Source organism: Podarcis filfolensis (assembly GCF_964270895.1).
Source record: "Podarcis filfolensis genome assembly, chromosome: 17".
Taxonomy (NCBI): domain Eukaryota; kingdom Metazoa; phylum Chordata; class Lepidosauria; order Squamata; family Lacertidae; genus Podarcis; species Podarcis filfolensis.
Genome location: NC_139621.1, coordinates 2,629,840 through 2,649,437, shown reverse-complemented (window position 1 = coordinate 2,649,437; position 19,598 = coordinate 2,629,840). Strand labels below are relative to the sequence as shown.

Sequence of the window (19,598 nt, the reverse complement as noted above, 5' to 3'; positions counted from 1 at the left end):
CTTGTCAATATTCTCCTTAAATTGTGGTGCCCAGAATTGGACACAGGATTCCAGGTATGTTTTGAGCAAGACAGAATAGAATCATAGTGGGACTATGACTTCCCTTGATCTGGACACTAGACGTCTGTTGATGCAGCCTAGAATAGCATTAGCTTTTTTGCAGCTGCATCACAGTGTTGACTCATGTTCAGCTTGTGGTCCACCAAGACCCCTAGATCCTTTTCACATGTACTTCAGGCAAGCCAGGTGTCCCTCATATTATATTGGTTCAGCTGCTTATTCCTGACTATTTCTAGAACCTTACACTTTTGCTTACTGAAACTCATTTTATTAGTTCTTGGTTTCCATGGGTTTTCCCAGTCTCATTTGCTTTGTCTCCAAGTCCTTCGAGCTCCTTCTGCTCGCCCGGGCCGGGTCTCTGCGCCAACCTGCTGCTGCCTGCCGGGCTGGAGGAAGGGGCGCAGGAGCAGCGCCCGCCCGGCGGGAAGGCCGCGCTGGGGCTGGGGCGCTGGGTGGGGCTGCCCGGCTCTCTCCCCGATGCCCGGAGCCGCCGAGGGGGGCGAGGGCCGGAGCGGGGCTCGGCGGCGAGCGCCAGATCCAGTTTCCCTCGGCGGGCGGGCGCGCGCGGGCGGGCGGAGGCAGGGCGGAGCGGCCAGGCGGCGGCCGGCCGGGGAGCGAGCGCGCAGTGGCCGCGGGCGGATGGCGGCGGCTGGGCCACGCGGCCTCCGGGCCGGGGAAGTGGCGGGAGCCGGGGAGCGGCGAGGGGTCGGCGGCGTGACCTGGCAGCGGGACACCGCGGGCAACTGGATCCGGCGCCTGGAAGCAGCAGGTGAGGGCGGCGGGATCCTGGGCTGGGGCGCCGGGCCGGAGAGAGGGAGCCGCTCCGCCGTCCGCGCGGAAGCCGCGCATCTTGAGCTCCTTGAAGTTCGCGGGGCTTCCTCGGGGGGAAAAACTCATTAGCAGAAGTGAAAGCAGGAAGGGCCTGTTCCTTTTATTTCAAACTCTCTTCAACTCTCCTGGGAGGAAGAAGCCGCAATCACCCGCCTCCAGATCTGTTAGCTGGTGAATGCTAAAGATGTTTCTGGTGTGCTGCTGAAAGAGGAAATGAAAGAAGCAGCACTATTCCAAAAGACACCACAGTTGAGAGAGTGGTCGGGGAAAGGACAGAGGATTAATCACCTAAAAATACTGAATTGAATTGACAAGCCCTAATCTAAAACCAAGGTGGCTGAAGATTGGGAAAGGAATTTGAGGATGGGGCAAAGCTGCCCTAATCCTGCCTCACGCCATTTCTTCTCCAGCTCCTGTGCACCGACCCCCCTTTCCTCTCCCTCCTTAGGATTTCACCTGCACCCCCCATGCAGGGGACCCGGGACCTGAGCAGGCGGGGGAAGAAGGCCCCTTTCCAGGACATAGCTGTCAACTTTCAGATTTGAAAATAAGGGATCAGCAGCCTCCCCTGTCCCGGGGACAGTCTACGCGATAGCTAACAATCTGGGAAGCAGCGGGAAACGGCGCTGGAATAAGGGAATTTCCCGCAAAAAAAGGGAAGGTTGACAGCTATGTTCCCGCAGGAGTTGCAGCCGGCCTCCCCCTCCAACTGCGAGGCATTAATCCTCTTCTTCTTCTTCTCTGCTCCTTCCAGCTGCTGCACGTTCAGAAAGCACAGCCAAGGGTGCTGAGGGCCAGCCTGCCGCCTCTTCGCGGGCCACAAGCCCTGCCAAAGGCCCTCGGAACCAGCAGCAGCTGCATCGAGAGCTATTGTTCACCCATCGCAAGTATGGCTAGAAGCTCCCGGCCTGCTCTCGCTCTTTCGTGTTTCTTGAGTGTCTTTCCAGTGGGTCTGTGCTGGTTGCTGGGCAGAACAACCCACACCTCTGGGTTCTTTCAGCTTTGTTCCAATCCCTCTTAAGGCCTTTCCAGGTGACTGTGTTTCTTTCTTGCAACCTTAAATGTATAGCTTGTTGAGAGGAAGCCAGAGATCCTTTATCAAGGAAATCCATTTTCCAGCACTCCAAACGCAGTATCTTGTTGCTCAGAAAATTGCTCTCTCCTCCCCTTCCCTGCCTCCACTGCTGGTCTGCCTGTTGCAATGGTTTTTGCCATCTAGACCCACTTTGTGGAGGTGTCAGGAACACCTGTGGCTTTGGTGTTAGCGATGGGCAACACCAGTGCCTCCCCCACTCCCGTTTTTCTATGCCATTTCATGACTTTAAAAATAAATAAAAGTAAATTTGGACAGCATTCTGCAAACAGAGTTATACACATACAATAAAACTGTCCTAGTTTATTCTGGGTTGAAGTGCTGGCCTCTGTTATGAATAATATTTCCTATGTATCTGTAAACTAGTGAGAAAATGTATTCTGAAGCTTCACAAGTATCACCCTAGTTTATCTATCAGTGAGAGAAATGTGTGAGGTATTAACTCAAACAATGATACTTCACCTCTTTTCCTAATGTGAACAGTTTGTGCATATTCATGTTTCCCATTTTGAGAGAGAAACATAAAAAATTGTATTTTTCTAGGAATGAGGAGTGTGTACCCAATTTTGGGCTTGCAGCTCATGGGGTAATGGCCCTAACGAAGTTGGTGCTGTGTTAGTCCATTCCAAGCATATTTGCATATTTGTTATTTAGGTGACAGCTTCTCTCCCACCATGTAAAGTTAAAGGAGAAGTGGTGGGTGGTTTATTGTAGCAATAAACAATATCTAAGTGGACTTTATTTAAATTATGTTGGAGGTGTAACACCCTAGAAGCAGGCTGTTTTCTTTATGTGACAGAATTGGGGGGCGGAGGGTGGGAACCGGCTCAAACCATAAGTGCTAGAGGGCCTTAGTATGATGGACCACAGTCCTCAGTTTTTCCAAATATTTGCCCACTTTTTGAGGGTCCTCTTGAGCTACTCAGTAACACAGCAGAACAGGTTCCACTCAAGGATGTGGGCAGAGCATGAGACTCAGAATCTCAGGGCTGTGGGTTTGAGCCCCACATTGGGCAAAAGATTCCTGCCTTCCATGGGGCTGGACTAGATGAGCCTCAAGGTCCCTTCCAACTCCACTTTTAGGATTCTAATGCCAGGGAAAACTCTTTTACTCCTTCTAGCAATTAATGGATGGCTGCATGGAATGTGGGCTGTGCTTGTGATTATTAAAAAGAGCTGATTCCCCCCCATTATATTTTAGGGTATCTGGATTATTATTTTTTAATAATAATACTAGTTTAAAAGCAAAATCCTATACCAATCTAGCCAGAAGTTAAGCCCCATTGAGTTCAAAGGGGCTTTTCTCTCTGATAAGTGGGTATAGAATTGCAGCCTGACTCAGTAACCAAAGAGTTATGGAGAGTCTAATGTTTATTTTCCCTGCTATCTTACTGATGCTCACATGCACGTCCATTACTAGATTCTGGTTCTTCTATTTGCTTTTACATTTTTGCCTTTTTCTTTGTGTGTGTAAGTAATTCTGGAAGGATGGGAAGAGGTTTAGCAGAGGCAGGAATCAACAGCATTGCGAAAATATTTGTTAATTGTTACCCTATGTGTGAATAGTGTAAATGTGAGTAAATAATTATATACATACATCTACATAATTCCTCTCACATTCGCTCACGAATGTGTTTATGTGAGAGAACTAAGTGGGAATGGACACAGATAAAATATTGTGTCTACACAGAGAGAGAGCTCCAATTGATAATAATTTTTATTACTTTAATATTCCACCTTTCCTCCAAGAAGCTCAAGGTAGCACACATGGCTTTCCCTCCCCCCGTTTTATCCTCATAACAATCCTGTGAAGCAGGTTAGGGTGAGAGACAGGGACGGGCTCAAGGTCACCCAGTGAGCTTCATGCCGTGGGGCGGATTGTGGCCTCCCGTGTCTGAGTCTGACATTCGAGCCCCCGCACCACCCTGTCCCTGATAATAATGCCAGCTCTGAATGTGCTGCCCCACTCTTGCTGCACAATTCATGCCCATTGCCAAGCTGGAGAAAACTGTGGCACTATCCTCTTCTACCCACCTACCTGAGTGATCGCCATCCTTCTGCTCAGGATTCTCTTTGTAACCTGATTCGCATCCCCAGCCCAAGAGGCTGCAGGTGTCGCCTTTCCTTCCTCTGCTGGCCTCCAGCCAAGCCGAGCGTCACCCGGGAGCTGCTTTTCCTGGCCCTGCTCACTGGCCTACTTCTGGGGCCAGAACAGGGCAGCTTTGCAGGGGTGGGGGGTGGGGCTCTGCTCTGCCCACAGAAAGAGCATGTGGGCGAGGGGAGCAAAGCCCACCACTCCCTCAAGCCAACTCTGATAATGGGGAAATTGCTCCTCAAAGCAATTGGGGGCAGGCAGTGAGGGAGATGGAGGAATCTGTCCATTTCTGGTCTCACATTTTTCTAACCTTACGTTCAGTCATCCACATGTCTTCAGAAATTTTCAAGTAAAATAAAACAAAATAAATCCTCATGAAAATTCCTTCAACATTTTAGTGTGAATTTATCCTAATAAACAACTTTTATATTCAATTTTGCCTAATGTACACATTTTTGCATGCACTTTCTCATAATATATGCAATGCATTTTTGTGTTGTTTTCATAATTTATTTTCTAAAAAAAGAGTACTGATTAAATTTGTATACCACCCTTCATCGCAAGATCTGAGGGTGGTTCATAATATAAAAATACAAAATGAGAATACAAAATACATGATAAAACAAAAACAAATAACCAGTTCTCCAACAAACACATTTTAAAAAATGATAGAATGTTAATCAGCCAAAATCTCATTGTTCTGTCCCCATATTTCCCCCCCTTTGATTTCCCCTATAATTTATCAGAGTGATTTATCAACTATCATAATCATCAAACCTTTTATTGGCATCACATACAAACATCCATAGCAAATCAATACAGAATTCCCACCTTCCCAGTGACACAAAACATTAGTCAAATGAAAGAGGCAAAGCAGGCTAACATTACATCTCTAGGTCTCCAGGGAGATCAGACGTCTGCAATGTGTTTGAGTGCCAAAAAACCAGATAAAGATATTTAGCCACTAACTTGGTGAGCTCCTGATTATTCCCCAATAATAGAAAATGTATGACCTCTAACTCTGGTTTCCACCTGGGGATGCAGAGTTGATCTAGGAACTGCTGGCAGAGATCAACATATAGTTTACATTTAAGAACCATATGTGTAAGAGTTCCCACCTGATGGTCTTCACATGGGCAAATTCTTTCTCCTTCCACCATTCCCGAGAACCTTCCCCATATGAGGTTTGAAGGATTTGAATTAAACCTGGCCAGCGAAAATGCCCTTCTTTTTGAGGATTAAGCAAAAATTCAACATCAATTGTGGTTAATTTCATATGCCCAAGAAAGCTGACAGTTAAGAGGGGAACATGTTTTCTCTGCTGCTGCTACTGCTTTTAGTTCCTGGCATTCATTGTCCCACAACCTAGTTTTTATTTTAGCCTTGGCAGATGGTGGGGACATCAATTGCAAAAATTCCACTGACAACCCAAGTTGCTGTACCTTTATGTTAAACCGTTGTAGCCCCGGGGAAAGAAAGGGATCTAGCAAAACTTCACTAGGGAGAGGATCTTTATCTGTTGTGAGGCAGGTGTTTAACCAGCATGTAAGAAATCTTCCAGGCTACCGTCTCTACCTTGGGTTGACCTCCCTCTAGACACAAGGCTGCATAGGGTACACAGCGTGGGACAGCAAAAATCTTGAAGAGGAAAGCTGCCGGCACTCGTTCTACCAGCTGGGTAAACCCTGGCAGCCAGACTGAAATTCCGTAGAGCAACTGAGCTATAACTTTGGCACTGGAGACCTTGAGGGCAGAGGGGATATGCGAATTACCTCTTGTTATAAAGAAACGCATTATGGCTTGCATAGACATCTTACTGGTATTCACCGCCATTGCACAGTGCGAGGACCATAGAAGCCTGTGATGGAATGTGATTCCCAGGTAGTTGAATCTGAATACCTGCTGGATGGGTTTTCCACCAAATACCCAGCTATAGCTTTTGCGTGAATTCCCAAAAACCATTATTTTGCTTTTATCAGAGTTCATGCACAATTTCATTCTGGACAGATAGTCAAGACAGGAATTTAACAATCGTTTTAGGCCAATTCTTTTCCGTGAAAGCAAAATCATATCATCAGTGTATAGAAGGATGGGAATGCTTGATGCATTGAGTTTTGGGCTGTGGGCATCCACCTGTTTTAGTAAAGAAGTGAGGTCGTTAAGAAAAATATTAAAAAGAGAGGGAGCGAGTAAACAGCCCTGCTTTATTCCTCCATTTATAATGACAGGATCTGTCATTACATTCCCTGGTGTTGTTCTTATACGACAGGTGTTCTTTGCGTAAAGCTTTTTGATCAAGTAAAGTAATCTAGGTTCTAGGCCCATTGTCTCCAATTTGGACCATAACAGCCCCCTGTCGACAGTGTCAAAAGTAGCCTTGATATCAAGGAAGGCCACAGAAAGACATTCTTTTTGAAGCCGCGTGCATTTAGCGGCTAAATGAGATAACACCAAACAGTTGTGTAAAGTAGATTTCCCTGGCCTGAACCTTGCCTGCTCTGGACCTATGATGTTATTCTCATCAAGCCAAGTAGTTAGTTTATTTAACAGATGTTTAGCATACCATTTCCTGATGTTTGACAGTAGACTTATTGGCCGATAATTGGATGGCAGCTTTTTGTCACCCTTTTTAAAGATTGGGATAATTATAGATTGCTGCCATAAGTTAGGTATGATACCAGATCTATCTATCATAGTGAATAGTTCCGCTAGTATCAGAGCCCACCACTCTGGCTTGGCTTTTGATCAATTCAGATGGAATAGCATCAGGGCTGGCAGCCTTTCCTGCTTTCATCTGGTCAATTAAAGTTATAACTTCAGTGATGGAGACAGGGGACCACTCATCTGCAAAAGTAAAAGTGGTATGGTCTTGACTATCAGGTGGAATACAGTCATCAAAGAAAACCGCCTTAAAACGCTCTACCCATTACAAAGATGGAATCAATGTCAGTGAATCATCCTGTGTCTGTGAGGAGTCTTTAGAACTGAGGGAGCTATTTCTGGTCGCCAGAAGCACCAACCCAGTCAAAAGAGACGTTGCCTTTTATAATTTGCTGTTGATTTCCTCCACTGTTCTGGCAGTCAGCAGACAGTGGTCCGCAAGTATTTCTGCACAGAGCGGTGCCCCCTCTGATAGTAGTTCATGGGATAGTTCATGGGCGCTCGTCTCAGGATTCTCCCCTGGGTGATCTCCACCCATTAAAGTGTTCCCACCTGCCTGGGAATGTGCTCTACTGGATGTGGTGGGTTCTGAATTCTGTGCTCTTACGAAATCATCCAGTTTACTCTGCTTGCACTTCTGCTGTGGGCTCACTTGTGGAGAAGAGACTGGTCACTTCTTTCTCCTAGTCATTTTCCTGGAGATGCAGCCGCTACTAATTTCTGCTGTAAATCGGAAAGCTCGGCGTCCTCCCAAAATAGAGCAATTAATCTCCACTCCTGCTGATGAGTAGTTGGTAGATTGAGTGGAGCTGGAGCTAATTAAGGCTTTCTCTGAGACTTTCCAGGACTCTCTCTAAGACTTTTAACTTGAGCTTTTAACTCAAGCTTTGTGAATATATTAGTTAAGGAAAAGCTGCCAAATGTTGTAGATAAAATACTGAGGCTGATAAAAGCTGATAAAATAAAAACTAATAAAAACCGCACAACTGATGTGGAGCTCAAGTCAGTGCTTCCACTAACGACGCCATCTTGGTAATCTATCTTTATCAACCATAGTTTCTTCTGTCCACTAGACCAATCTGCCCGCTGCCACGCCTCAGCTGCCAGGGCTCCATGGTGGGGGCACCTGATTGTGCCCCCTCAAAATTGTGTGCCCAGAGCCACAGCCCCCTGGTCTCCCCATGCTATGCCTCTGCTCCCAATAGCACTTCTCCATGCAGAGGACCTGTTACTTGCTTGCTCTTCCACTTACTTTGAGCATACCTGAAGAAACCTTTTTGATATCTTTAACCTCTTGCAAGCCTGATCTCATTCTGAGGTTTGGCCTGCCTGTCCTCCCTGCAACCGCATCTGTGATTTCCCCTTTCTTCCATTTCTGTACATGCCCTTCTTAAACCTCAGCTCACCTCTAAGCTCCTTAAGCAGTCACACAGGTTTCTTTAGGTGCCTCTCACTTTTCTTTATTGTTAGACTTATCTGCCATTGTGTCTTCATTATTTCACCTTTAAGAAACTCCCATTTTTGAAACCAGCCTTCTTAAAGTCCATAGCATAGTTGGACATGCACTCTGGACTTTAAAAAGGGTGCTTTTAGTAAGTTTAAGGAACTACTGGGTGAGATCCCATGGTCAGAAAGACTTAAAGAGAAGAGAGTCCAAATTGGATATTTAGTATATTTAGGTTGCAGTAGTGCTCACATGATAGTGCTTGTTTCTAAGAATTCCAAAGCACCACATTCCCCCAAAATCTCTGTGTGTACTGAAGGGCAAACTCAAATCTACTCGCTCACCTGTAATGAGATGCCTTGTTGCCTGTGGCTACCAGGCAAGGGTTTAAGCACAAAAATCACACTATCCATTGTACTTTCTTCAAAGAAACCTGGAAATTGTATTTCCATTGAGACAAAAGCCCAATGTATTTTATATATATCAATGCCTAAGCAGCTGATAATCTAAAATCCTTTTTACTCTCTGCCTTTTGGCAAAGGGAGCTGGGCTGCTTCTGAAGGTGTTGACGCCATTCAAAATGGGAGAACAGTCAGTTTGTAAATAAAATACTGTAGTTTTACTATGCCAAACTGTTCCTGCTTTGGCTTTCCCACCAGAACTGTGTGGGTTACACTTGTACTTTGTAACTTACTGAGCTGCCCAGAGTAATGCAACAACTCCAGGCCAACGTTGTGGAGAGTAGATTAGGAACATTAACACACAACCCTGTTAGCTTTACAGGGATCCTTAGACGCTTGAAGTCATTTTGCACCCTCTTAATTCAGTAGCACTGGCTTAAGCCCTGAATTTGTTACTTGGCTCAGTGAAGGCAAAGTAGGTTGGCAGGTGGTTGCCACAGACATTAGGGAATGAGCTGCTGAGGGTGGGAAGGGGCAATTTACTGCTGTCTTGCTTTGATTTTCCTCCTCTCAGAGGCCTGAGCCTTCGTTCTAAGCCAGAGCTGCTGCAGGTGCTGGAGCACCGGAACCGGCGCCGGGACGGGGTGGAAAGTGGCGTGGAGCAGCCGTCCCTGGAGCAAGAGCTGCTGCGCTGGCAGCAAAGGCGGGAACAGGTAACACCCAGAGAGCGGGACTGTGGCTGTCTGGATGTGGCTCCCTGCATCTCCTGAAAGGCCACTTGCCAGCACTGCCATGGTGTGTGTCTTCTCTATGGTTCACTCAGAAGCACCTCAGAGAAACAGGGTTTTTTTTTTGTCTACAGAACCAGCAACAGGAAGAAACAGGTGATACAGTTGGGAATCAACCAGAGTTCATCCAGGTCCGGGAAAACCTACGAAGGACACACTATCCACGAGATCCCCCTCCTCTGCGTGCAGCCCCTCCCCCAACATCCAGCCCCTTCCTGCGCCCTCATCTCACTAATCGGCAGCCCTTCAGGATCTCAGCCACACGCTCATCTGTGGTCCCCAAGCCTCCAGCCCCACAGCTTCAGGGTTCCCTAAAGGGCTCGAGTCTCTCCTCAGCTCCCCTTGCCAACACATGAGCTTCCTGCCTCCCTCCACACTTGTCACTGATATGACCAGGCACATTATGGCTCCCTTCTGCTCTAGAGCTGGAGAGGCAACACCACAGCAGCCTTTGTCCTAAATATACTGCACCCAAGAGTTGGAATAACCTGAAAGGGAAGGGGGCAAGGGGTTGCTCTGATCTGGATCCCACTTCTCCACACCACTTGTCAGTCAGATAATAAAAGCCCTCTTAAACAGAAAGTCTCGCTGCTTGTTACCTGCAGTTTTAGAGAGTGACCTGCTACTTCATCTGAGGGAAGGGGGGAATAAGCAGCAGCAGTGACAATGGAAAAGGTGAATTAGTAATTGTCCACATAGAGATAAAAATGAAAGACACAATCTTTAAAAATACAAAAACAAAACCCTTCGTGGGGTTTATTGGATATTTCATGTTTGCACACGTTTAAAGAAAAAGCTATTGATAAGCTACATATATCCCCTCATTTCTCTTTCCCGCTCATGTGAAATAGCCACCCATGCCCAATTAATAAAGCACAAGTTACAAAAATAGCAGATTAAAAATACTCCAGATTAAGCTAGCTGAAGTTTGACAAGGGAGGTGGGGAGCTGCCATGATTTGGGGAGGTTGATAGGATACCTCCATCTTTCAGCCCCTCTATTCTACCCTCCACTTGGGGGTTACAAACAAGAAGGCACTTAGTGACAGCCTGAGAGAGTTACCCCAGGCTCTTTTTGAGGAGACGGCCTAGGTGTACAATATGCCCCCATAGCTGAGGCCTCACTGCTGAAGAAACTTCACAAAAGGGTTGTCGTCAGCACCGCCCTGAAGGAAAAAGTAGATGAAGGCCAAGAAGCCAGCCAGCAACACAAAGAGGAAGAGCTGCGGCCACAGGGGCAGGTAACGTTTTGTCCCTGTGGCCCCTTCTGCTGCTTGGGTCTGGCGCTCGGGATGGATGGCACGGCGTGGCTCCACCCCCAGAGTGGACAAGCCAGGTGATTTCCGGTAGAAGATGCTTTGGTAGGAACTGCTGTCCCTGAAAAGGCAATTCCAGAGTAGAGAGAGATCATTCCTGCCACCTTCCACTAGGGCTTAGCATGAGCCCCACCCACCCTGCATAAATTAAAGGTAAAGGTACCCCTGCCCATACGGGCCAGTCGTGACCGACTCTAGGGTTGCGCGCACATCTCGCTCAAGAGGCCGGGAGCCAGCACTGTCCGAAGACACTTCCGGGTCACGTGGCCAGCGTGACGAAGCTGCATCTGGCGAGCCAGCACCAGCGCCGCACACAGAAACGCCGTTTACCTTCCCACTATAAAGTGGTCCCTATTTATCTACTTGCACTTAGGGGTGCTTTCGAACTGCTAGGTGGGCAGGACCTAATTTATGCAAGACTGCATAAATTAAAGTCTCCCTAATACAGATTGTCATGGTACCCACCGCATACGTCAACTTTCCAAAGGGCAATGGCCCCATGTCTGCCAATGACCCCTCTCTTTTCACATTTGTAAGTGGCTGGTAATTCTAGCCACAAGTCTGGGTATGTCTCCTTTCTGCTCCTTCTACACATCTCCCCTTCCTTGTACCCAGCCAGTGGGGAAGCCTTCTATAGCGAATGCAAGAGGCCACCCTAGGGCTAGGTTGAACAGGAAAGCATTAGCAAGTGCTGTTCTTCCTAGATAGTGCCCTGCTGTGGCATTGACAAAACAGACAACAGTGTTTCAGCAAACCATTGTGCAATGGCAGATTTGGGCAACTGCCAAAAGCAAAACTTCCTTATCACTAATTAATATGAGGCACTATCCATGGATTAAGTCTCAGTGAAATTAAGAAGCGCTTCAGAGCACACAAATGCTGTTTCCCAGCTCCAGTTTGTTTCAGTGGAGCTCATACAAGAGAACACCCTGGTGAATTGTTCTGCAAAGGTCCTTCCTGCTGAGAACTGGTGTAGCACAGTGGCTCTATCACCTGAGCAATGAATCTAGACATCCCTCATTCTAATATCGTGTCTGCCCAAAGCAAGCCCTTTCCCCCTCTCCCCACCCATCCCCTGTGATATGGCCACAATCATTCTGGCTACCTTACAGAGCAGTTGTAAGGGATACAGAAGATAAATATGTGCAAAGTGTTTTGAAACTCCGGAAAGCACCACACAGATGCTAAACTTTTATTATCATTATATAACTAGTTCTTAGTCGCTCCAGAAGACAGGATTAGAACCAATGGGTGGAAATGGAAAGCAAGCAGATTTTGGTCTAACCATTAAGAGAAACTTCCTAATGGAAAGTGTTGTTTAACCATGGAATGGGCTACATCGAGAGCCAGTGGCCTTTCCTTCACTGGGGGTGGCCAGGGGCTAGATGGCCACCTGCCAGCGATGGCTATAGTTGCTTCTGGCATTGCAGATCCTGCACTGAGCCCGGAATTAGGCTGAATGGCCTCCAAGATCCCTCCCAGCTCTCATGCTGATGATGACAATTACAGGGCTTGGCATCCACTGCCTGAGGCAGCAGGCTCACCTCTAGGCACTTGGTAGCACCACATTTAGCCAGTCCTGTGACCACCCCTAGTTTTATGTCTAGAGCCAATTTGGGTTCCAGAACTCCTTAGTAGCCTGAGAATAAGCTTGAGCCCTAAACCTGTAGGAAAGCCATCTCCTGGCTAGAAGGTGGTGCCAGACCCAGGAAGGGGGGGGGGAATACTGAGACTGAGCATCCATCCAGCATGGGCCACGTCTGCCTCAGCAAGGGGCCAAGCATCTCGCTCCACCACCAGCTCTGCCTGGAATATTGTTTCCTGCAGGTCCCTCTGCATTATCCCTGCTTACCTCACAGATGGGACATCCTTCTGGCTAGAATTGTAGGGATATGGCTCTGCAATCTGAAAAGATAGACAGATGCCCATCAGCACAGGGCAGCTATGAAGGGACCCTTCCCTGGGTGAATTGGATGTAAGCCCAGCGTGGGTAGCTTCCTTGTTCTTGCCACAAAGGTGAGGAACAACCTACTGGTTGGCGGGCACTTGGTGCCTCTGGACGTGCTCCACTGGTCAACGATGACACGTAACTCTGGTAGGAAGATGTGGACGTCTCAGAAGAATTGGCATCCCAGTCTGGGGGAAACAAAGACAAAAAACAAAGCCATTAGATGGAATAGGCAAGAGTAGGGATGGGGAAGGGCGGGCCAGGAGATCTCCCCAGCCAATAGTGCAACAGCATTTTTCCATGGGGGTTGTGATAGCCACATCCCAGCTCTCGTGAGTGCTGTGCTACCTGGGGAAGGGAGACCTGGCCACAACAGAGAATGTACCCCCTCTGCTTGCACCCACCCTTCTCCCATTTGAGGTTCTTGTTGCCACCAGATAAGAGATTATTTGCCAGGCTGCCCCTTATCAAACAGTCTCCATAATTTCCCTGGGGTCTCTCTGTTGCACCCTTAGGCATCAAGGTGTTTACATTAAGCTGAGACCACACAGGTTTATGAAACCAGAGATAAATTTACTAAAATGGAGACATATTGAATTCAGAATGTGCAAATATCACAATGAAAGAAATGCAACTACCCCAAATTAGAGAAACTAAAAATATTCCCTTTGGAGCAAACCTAAATCCAAAGTGGATTAATGCAACCCTCTATCCCTAACCTATTCAGACCCTAAAACTCACCAGGTTCTCAGGAGAATCCCTATTTATGGGTTGCAGCCTTTTCCCTTGCATTGCCTGTATCCCCAGCAATCCCGTTTCTTCTTATCATTCTGAGATCCCAAAGAGGCCTTTGCTGCTTCCTGCCAGGCTCAGCAAACTTTTGTATATCATGTGTGACCTCCCTGATTTGAAGACCCTCCTGGTTCCATCTGTTTTTAGAAGCTCCCCATTTCAATCACAGGCCCTTCCCTTTACATGTTTCAGGAATCTCCAACCCTCAGATGAGCAACGTGCAGTTCATCACATCAGCAGTGACAGGTCCCTTTTTCTTGATGTTTAGGGCCTTAGAAGCAAACGTATACATTCCCATATGATACACAGACAGTTCAGGACAGTAAAGCTCAATTCCTTAACAGGTGTATCACAGCTAGGAAGGATTAACCCTCCCTATGTGCTGCAACCTCCCATTTGGTCAAACTCCATGCAGCAATTAGGCTTGGGAAAAGATCTTCAAGTGGAGGCCGGATTCAAGATTAATTGCTGCAATGAAGGTGGGAAATCTTCAGAGAGATTTCTGCGATCTTCATGGGAACTGCAGCTGGAAAGGTAAGCGGCAGTCTTCAAAAGGGAAACCCTGCTCCCTGCCAGCGATTAAAAAGCTAAATAAAAAAAACACCACGCCTAATTGCTGGGGAGTGAGAGAGCCTGTGTGTCAGGTGCTGGTTGCACCCACTTTTGCATTGGCCTTCACCACCACTAGCAGGCGGTTAGGGAATGTGGCCTGCAGCCTGAAAAAGGCTCCCCCTTCCTGAGATGGAGTGTAGTGCGAAGTATAGTATCAGCTGATGGACTGAATTCAAGCCCACTAGATGATGTAGCCTTCTGGTCTTCAGCTGGTAGTTGGGTCACAATAACAGCAGAATTACCACCATATAAATACATGGTAAAAAAAAAATCAGAAATGGGTCCCCAAATGCAATGGGTAAAAGTGGATCCTGGGTCTGAAAAAGTTGGAAACTACTGGGGTAGCCAACTCCTGCAGAAAGTGAGCCCCATAGCACTAGCAAAGTCCCTGCACAGCACTTCCCAAGCATCCAACAATTACTGGATGTTTGGGAAGTGCTGTGCAAGGGACTTGGGTTATTCCACTCCTCTGCCAGCTGCCCATCTGTTTAGTCATCCAATGGCAAAATGCTGTTAAGTGACTGACAGCTGGGTTGTCCCACCCACCTGTCATGGTTGGCGTGTGGGAGGTGGGGGCAGATAAGGATCTGGCCTGACAGGGCAAAGAGGGTTCCCCACCCCTATGCTTCAGCTCTGATTCTACATGGCTGGTTTCTCTAGCCCCCCATCTTTCCTACCTTCAGTCGCATATGTGGAGCGTCCTTCATGGCGAGGCAAATGGTAATTTTCACTCAGGTAGGACCTGGTGGGACTGGAATCTAGGGAAGGACAGGGTGGGGGAAGATATTTAGCAAAAGGGTTTTCCTCTCCTATTAGATTTCATGGCTTTGTTAAAAATGAGATTTCTAGGCTTTGTGGCTGTGGGGAAATGTTAATGGGGAGACTGGGAGACAGGCAGCAACAGCAGGCAGCAGAATAGGCTTCAGCACACTGTATTTCTGCACTCACATTATATGGATTGTAGATTAATCTGTTTGAGGTGCAGAATGTTGATTTTTACAGGGCGTGCCTTCCTTGTCACAGCTAACCCAGACTGTCGGATACTTAGTTGCACTTTGTCCCATCAACAAATCATTGGGACAAGAGATCCTAGACTAGCTTAAAGTTAATTTTCATAGGATTTCGCTTTGTAAACCGCTTTGAAGGGCTTTTTTATAATCAAGTAGTATATAAATTTTATGAAATGAAATAAATGACTAATCTTAATCTACGTATGAGATACTGAAGCCAAGCTGAGACAATATAAACCGTTTGGCTTATCAATTTTAATTACTGTATTTTCAGAAAGCAAGACTTGAATGTGGAGACCAGTGGAGCCCCCTACCTTCATTTATATACTCAGAATAGTATTCCTTGGATCCTGGAGAGTCATAGTTTTCTGTTATGTAAGTCCTTGTAGAGCCAAGAGCTGGGAGGGGCAAAATGAATTGGAGAGTTTGGTTTGCTGGCAGAACTTGTCCTTTGTTCCCCAAAAGTACTAGAAAACTGTCAACACACCCAGGCTATGCTGCCCTGCCCTGATCTCCCCTGAAGAGATGATCCCCTTAGTGATGATGATATTCCACCCTGACAAAGCTACCCTTTTTGCTCCCCACATCTCCTAGATTGATGCTCTAATGGTCCCTAAATTCCTCCCTACAAACCGGCTTTCTGTTTTACTGGGAATTCAGGAGTTATTTCTAAAACGTCTCACCTTCTCGCCCATAGTTGAGGTTTGGCCTGCTCTGAGGACCCACAAAGGTCTCTCGGATGTAGCTTTCGCTGGTGGATGGCTCTACGTTTGTAAAAACACATGGGAAGGAGGGGCATTAGGACAAGTGTCTGACAGGGGTACCTTTCCCTGTTCCCCCCCCAATTATTCTCACCTGTGGACAGTGATCCTTTTCCAGGTGAAGGACGCTTTCTACGCTCAGTCTCGTATTCATAGACTTTCTTTTCATAAAGTTTCCGGGTTGATCCTGAAGGACAGAATCCAAGCTGGAGGTTAACTCCTAGATGACAAAAGTTTACTGCTCCCACAAGACTCTCACTCATGCCTCTTTCAAACAGCTGCCCGCTTCAAAAGCCCACCTGACCTTGCAGCCTTTTCCACACACCCTCTGCTGCTTGAGGATCACGGCAATATTGATGGCATGCAAATACCTCAGTTAACCAACAAGGTTTTTTCAAAACAATTATCCACTTTGGCAGCTTTCTTCTCCCTCCATTCTATCTTCTAATGTTAAGGGACAAATCAGGCAAGATAAGGCTCCCACATTTGTTCTTTGTGGCTGCTTTTCTTAGTCCCCTTGAAAGCACAGGCTGGTGATTATTGATTTTTAAAAGGAGGACATGGTGAACTCTCCCCATCGTACCCTCCATTCTTCCAGACTCCTCTCTCTCCAACTTAGCCATACTCAGAATAAAGAGCTGGACAGGATGGTGTGTGACAGGAAGAATCCACCTTCCTTTACCCACTGTTCCCTTCTGCTATGTAGAAGGCAGGCTTTTGGGTGGCTTTTTTTCTAGAAAAAAAAGGTGTTGGAACCTTGTTCTCTTATAATCGCAATGGCGCCCACATGAGAGGTGCCGCAACTGAGTTCCGGCAAGTTCCAGCTGAAAAAAAAGCCCTGGGTGGCCTGATCCAAGACAAGACTGGGCTACTACATCTTTACAAATTCAGCATACAAGAGGGAATTTCAGTACATAAAGCTGAAAACCCCTCCCCTTGTTGGCATCTATCTCAAGAGACAATGGAGTGCGCCTAAAAGGGGGGTGGGGAGAAGACAATTGGTGTGTTAGCAGCAAACCTGGGGTGCAAACCTGCCCAGTCCCAAAGGAAAGCAGAACAGTATGTTTGGCACCAGCTTGGCTGCAGGAGTTGCCAGAAGGAAGGCGTACAAGGTGCCATCCAACCGTCTTCGGGACTCTACTCCAGATTGGTTTAGGATTTATTCTTTAGCCTTTTCTTCTCCTGAAGATGTCCCACAAGGCAGTGGAGGTTTAGGATCAGAGATTTCCTTCTCCTAGATGGGTTACTTTCCCAGGTGGACAAGCCCTGGCATCTGTCTCTCATTTCCCACAACAGCACATGCAGAATCCGCCTTCTTTACCATTCTTTACTATTGTCTGCTCAGTCTAATTCTCTTTTACATCTGTCCACTCTAACAGATTCCCCTGTTTACACTTTATATGTAAGCTGTAGGCCTGGCTTACTGAGTTTTCCCTTTCTAAGCTCCAATTGCAAATCTATTTCATTCCCCTGAGAGAGACAGGTGTAGTGCTGGAGTCCATACCAACAAGAGGCCCATGTGGGATGCTGTATTTCTTCAAACGGGCAATAAGCTCTTTATCTGTCAAACCTTCATACGGCTCCATGGTGCTACCTAGGAAATACAGAATGGGGTTGGGGGAGCAGGAAGGGAGAGTTACACACAGTACTCCTCATGCCATGATTTTAAGAGGAAATAAATAGATATAAATATATTTTTAAAAGACTACACCAGCAATTAAAACAATTCACCCTGAAACAAAATGCAAGCTGGTAACAAATGAGATTGTGACAGGTTCCGCACAAAGAACCGTTTCATAAGTGGGGATGATTTCAGTGAAGTGGGCAAAACGAAGTCAGGCACTCACAAAACCAACTACGTAAGAATGAACTAAGGCAGGGAAACAAAAATAGTCTGCAATCCTAAACACGGTTCACAGAGAATTAACTTCCATGGAACTCAATGGGACTTACTAGTAAACATTCCTAGGATTGCTCTGTGCATCCAGTATCCAATAAAAGGGATTGTGAGGGGAATGTGACACGAGAAACTATGGAAAATTAAGTGCTTTTTTTCTCCACTGTCCCAAGAGAGGTGAGACAGGCCCCAAAGGCAGCACTGCCTCAGCAAGAGCTCTTAACACTTACAAGCAATTGATTGCTAATGGGTTGGGCAGGGCAGGGCAATGTGATTTGAAGCAAAAGCAGTTTATTGACCTTGCAAATGAACAGTTGCCAAAGTCTATAGAAAGGGCATGTAATTTCCCAACTACTCACCAGGTGGTGAGAAAGGGGACTGACCTCCTCCTGCTCTTGTAGAATTGGCTGCAGATAGAATACATTTCAGACACATCCAGATGGCTTTAATACTAAATATGTGATTTTCAATTATTATTTTTCTTTAAAAAAACTGAACTGGGAAAATATCCAGATTAAGATTTCACACACACATGTACATATACAAACACCCACACACATTTTTAAGCCCTGCTAATTTTAAATGCTGTAGAAACATATAAAAATATTTTTTCCTAAATTTTTCTGCAAAAAATCAAAGTATGTGGAAGTGGATGCCAGATTCAATTCTCCTGTTTGCCTGGTACTGGATAGGTGGATGTGTCACCTGGCCCCTTGTCCATCTCTCCAGGCAGGAAAGGAGACCTGGGCCCAGAAGCCTATTTCCAGCTGGCCGCCTGGGTGTTTCATACACATTTTATACATAATAGTGGAAATTTTACAAATACTAAAAGTTTCTTTTTAAAATACATAAACATTTTAAATGATTTTAAACTTTTGGTACTGAATAAGGTACAATATGAATGGTCTCCTCTTTTAAAAAATGGGAGCAGCTGAAGGTGGGGAAGGTAACCCAAGAGAATATTTGCCCTATCAATCCAGACTACATAATTTGAAGCAGAATGAGCTACATGCAGGCAAAGCCCTGAACTCCTCCCAGCTGCACATGTTGGCCCCGCAATGGGGGAGGCAGTTCAGCAGGAAGAGCCGGCGGAGACGGAGGCTGGAGGCGGGCAGGTGGCCGGTGCTTCTCAAGAAGGGCAGCCAGGCAGAGCCGGGGGACGCGAGGGCGAGGCGCCGCCCAAGGGCCGCGGAACTCGGCTATCGCTCCCAGGAAAGAGGCCTGTCGGGGCTCCAGTCCCGAGCAGCGCGCGGAGCATCCCTTAGCCGGAACGCCAAGGCCGAGGGAGGAGCGTCCAGCGACCGCGGCCAAGTTTCCCAAAGTCAAGGCCGCGGGGCTGAGGCGGCCAAAGCGACGGCAGCACGGCCTCGGGCGACGCGGCTGGGGAGCGGGCGGGCGGCGGCCGCGACGCCCCGCTCGGCGGCGAGGGAGCGCAGCACCCGCCGCGCCACACGTGCTCCATCCCGGCGCGGCTTGCCCGAAGGGGCGGCGAGCAAGCGAGAGGCCCCGCTCGGCCTCGGCGCTGCCAAGCCTTCAGCCCCAGCCCCTCTCGCGCTCCCTCCGACGGGGCCCGGCTGCTCTGGGCCCGGCGCCCCTCGCTCTCCGCGCCTCGCCCGCCTGGCGGCAGGCAGCGAGCCTCCTCGGGAGAAAGGCCTCGCCCGCCCGCCCGCCCGCCCGGGCAGCCGCCGAATCCGGCCACGGCCGGCCGAAGGGCGCTCGGCGGGCGGGGAGCTGCGAGGGGAAACCCGCCCGAGGGAAAGACGCGAGGCGGGGGCGCCGCGCCCTACCTGCTGCTGCTGCTGCTGCTGCTGCTGCTGCTGCTACGGGCGCGCTGGGCCGGGCACCATCGCCGAGTGACTCAGGCGGGATCTCGCCTCGCCGCGCCGCCCT

At 47.7% G+C, this 19,598-nt stretch overlaps 2 protein-coding genes across 7 annotated transcripts; one reads left to right on the top strand and one right to left on the bottom strand.

Moving 5' to 3' along the window:
* Window positions 1–699: 699 nt before the first annotated feature.
* LOC310752350 (uncharacterized protein) lies at window positions 700–9,955 on the top strand (the record flags this gene model as incomplete). The annotated part of the gene is made up of 4 exons (XM_083592459.1): window positions 700–829; window positions 1,646–1,778; window positions 9,160–9,298; window positions 9,448–9,955. 4 exons carry the CDS (start codon window positions 700–702, stop codon window positions 9,727–9,729), a joined length of 684 nt encoding a protein of 227 aa, XP_083448585.1. The 3' UTR covers window positions 9,730–9,955.
* Window positions 9,956–10,095: 140 nt separating this feature from the next.
* On the bottom strand, window positions 10,096–19,598 carry EMD (emerin). Of its 6 annotated transcripts, XM_083592320.1 has the most exons (10): window positions 19,512–19,598; window positions 18,068–18,119; window positions 17,316–17,405; window positions 15,906–15,998; window positions 15,734–15,814; window positions 15,365–15,448; window positions 14,718–14,798; window positions 12,721–12,824; window positions 12,541–12,593; window positions 10,096–10,749 (listed from the first exon to the last, which is right to left on the bottom strand). In XM_083592320.1, the coding sequence occupies exons 3-10, from the start codon at window positions 17,395–17,397 to the stop codon at window positions 10,494–10,496; spliced, it is 834 nt and encodes a 277-aa protein (XP_083448446.1). In that variant the 5' UTR covers window positions 17,398–17,405; window positions 18,068–18,119; window positions 19,512–19,598; the 3' UTR covers window positions 10,096–10,493. The 6 variants fall into 6 exon arrangements, with proteins under 6 accessions (XP_083448446.1, XP_083448442.1, XP_083448444.1 ...); XM_083592316.1 differs by lacking the exon at window positions 18,068–18,119 and having other exon boundaries at window positions 19,496–19,581; XM_083592318.1 differs by lacking the exon at window positions 18,068–18,119 and having other exon boundaries at window positions 17,316–17,407; window positions 19,510–19,571.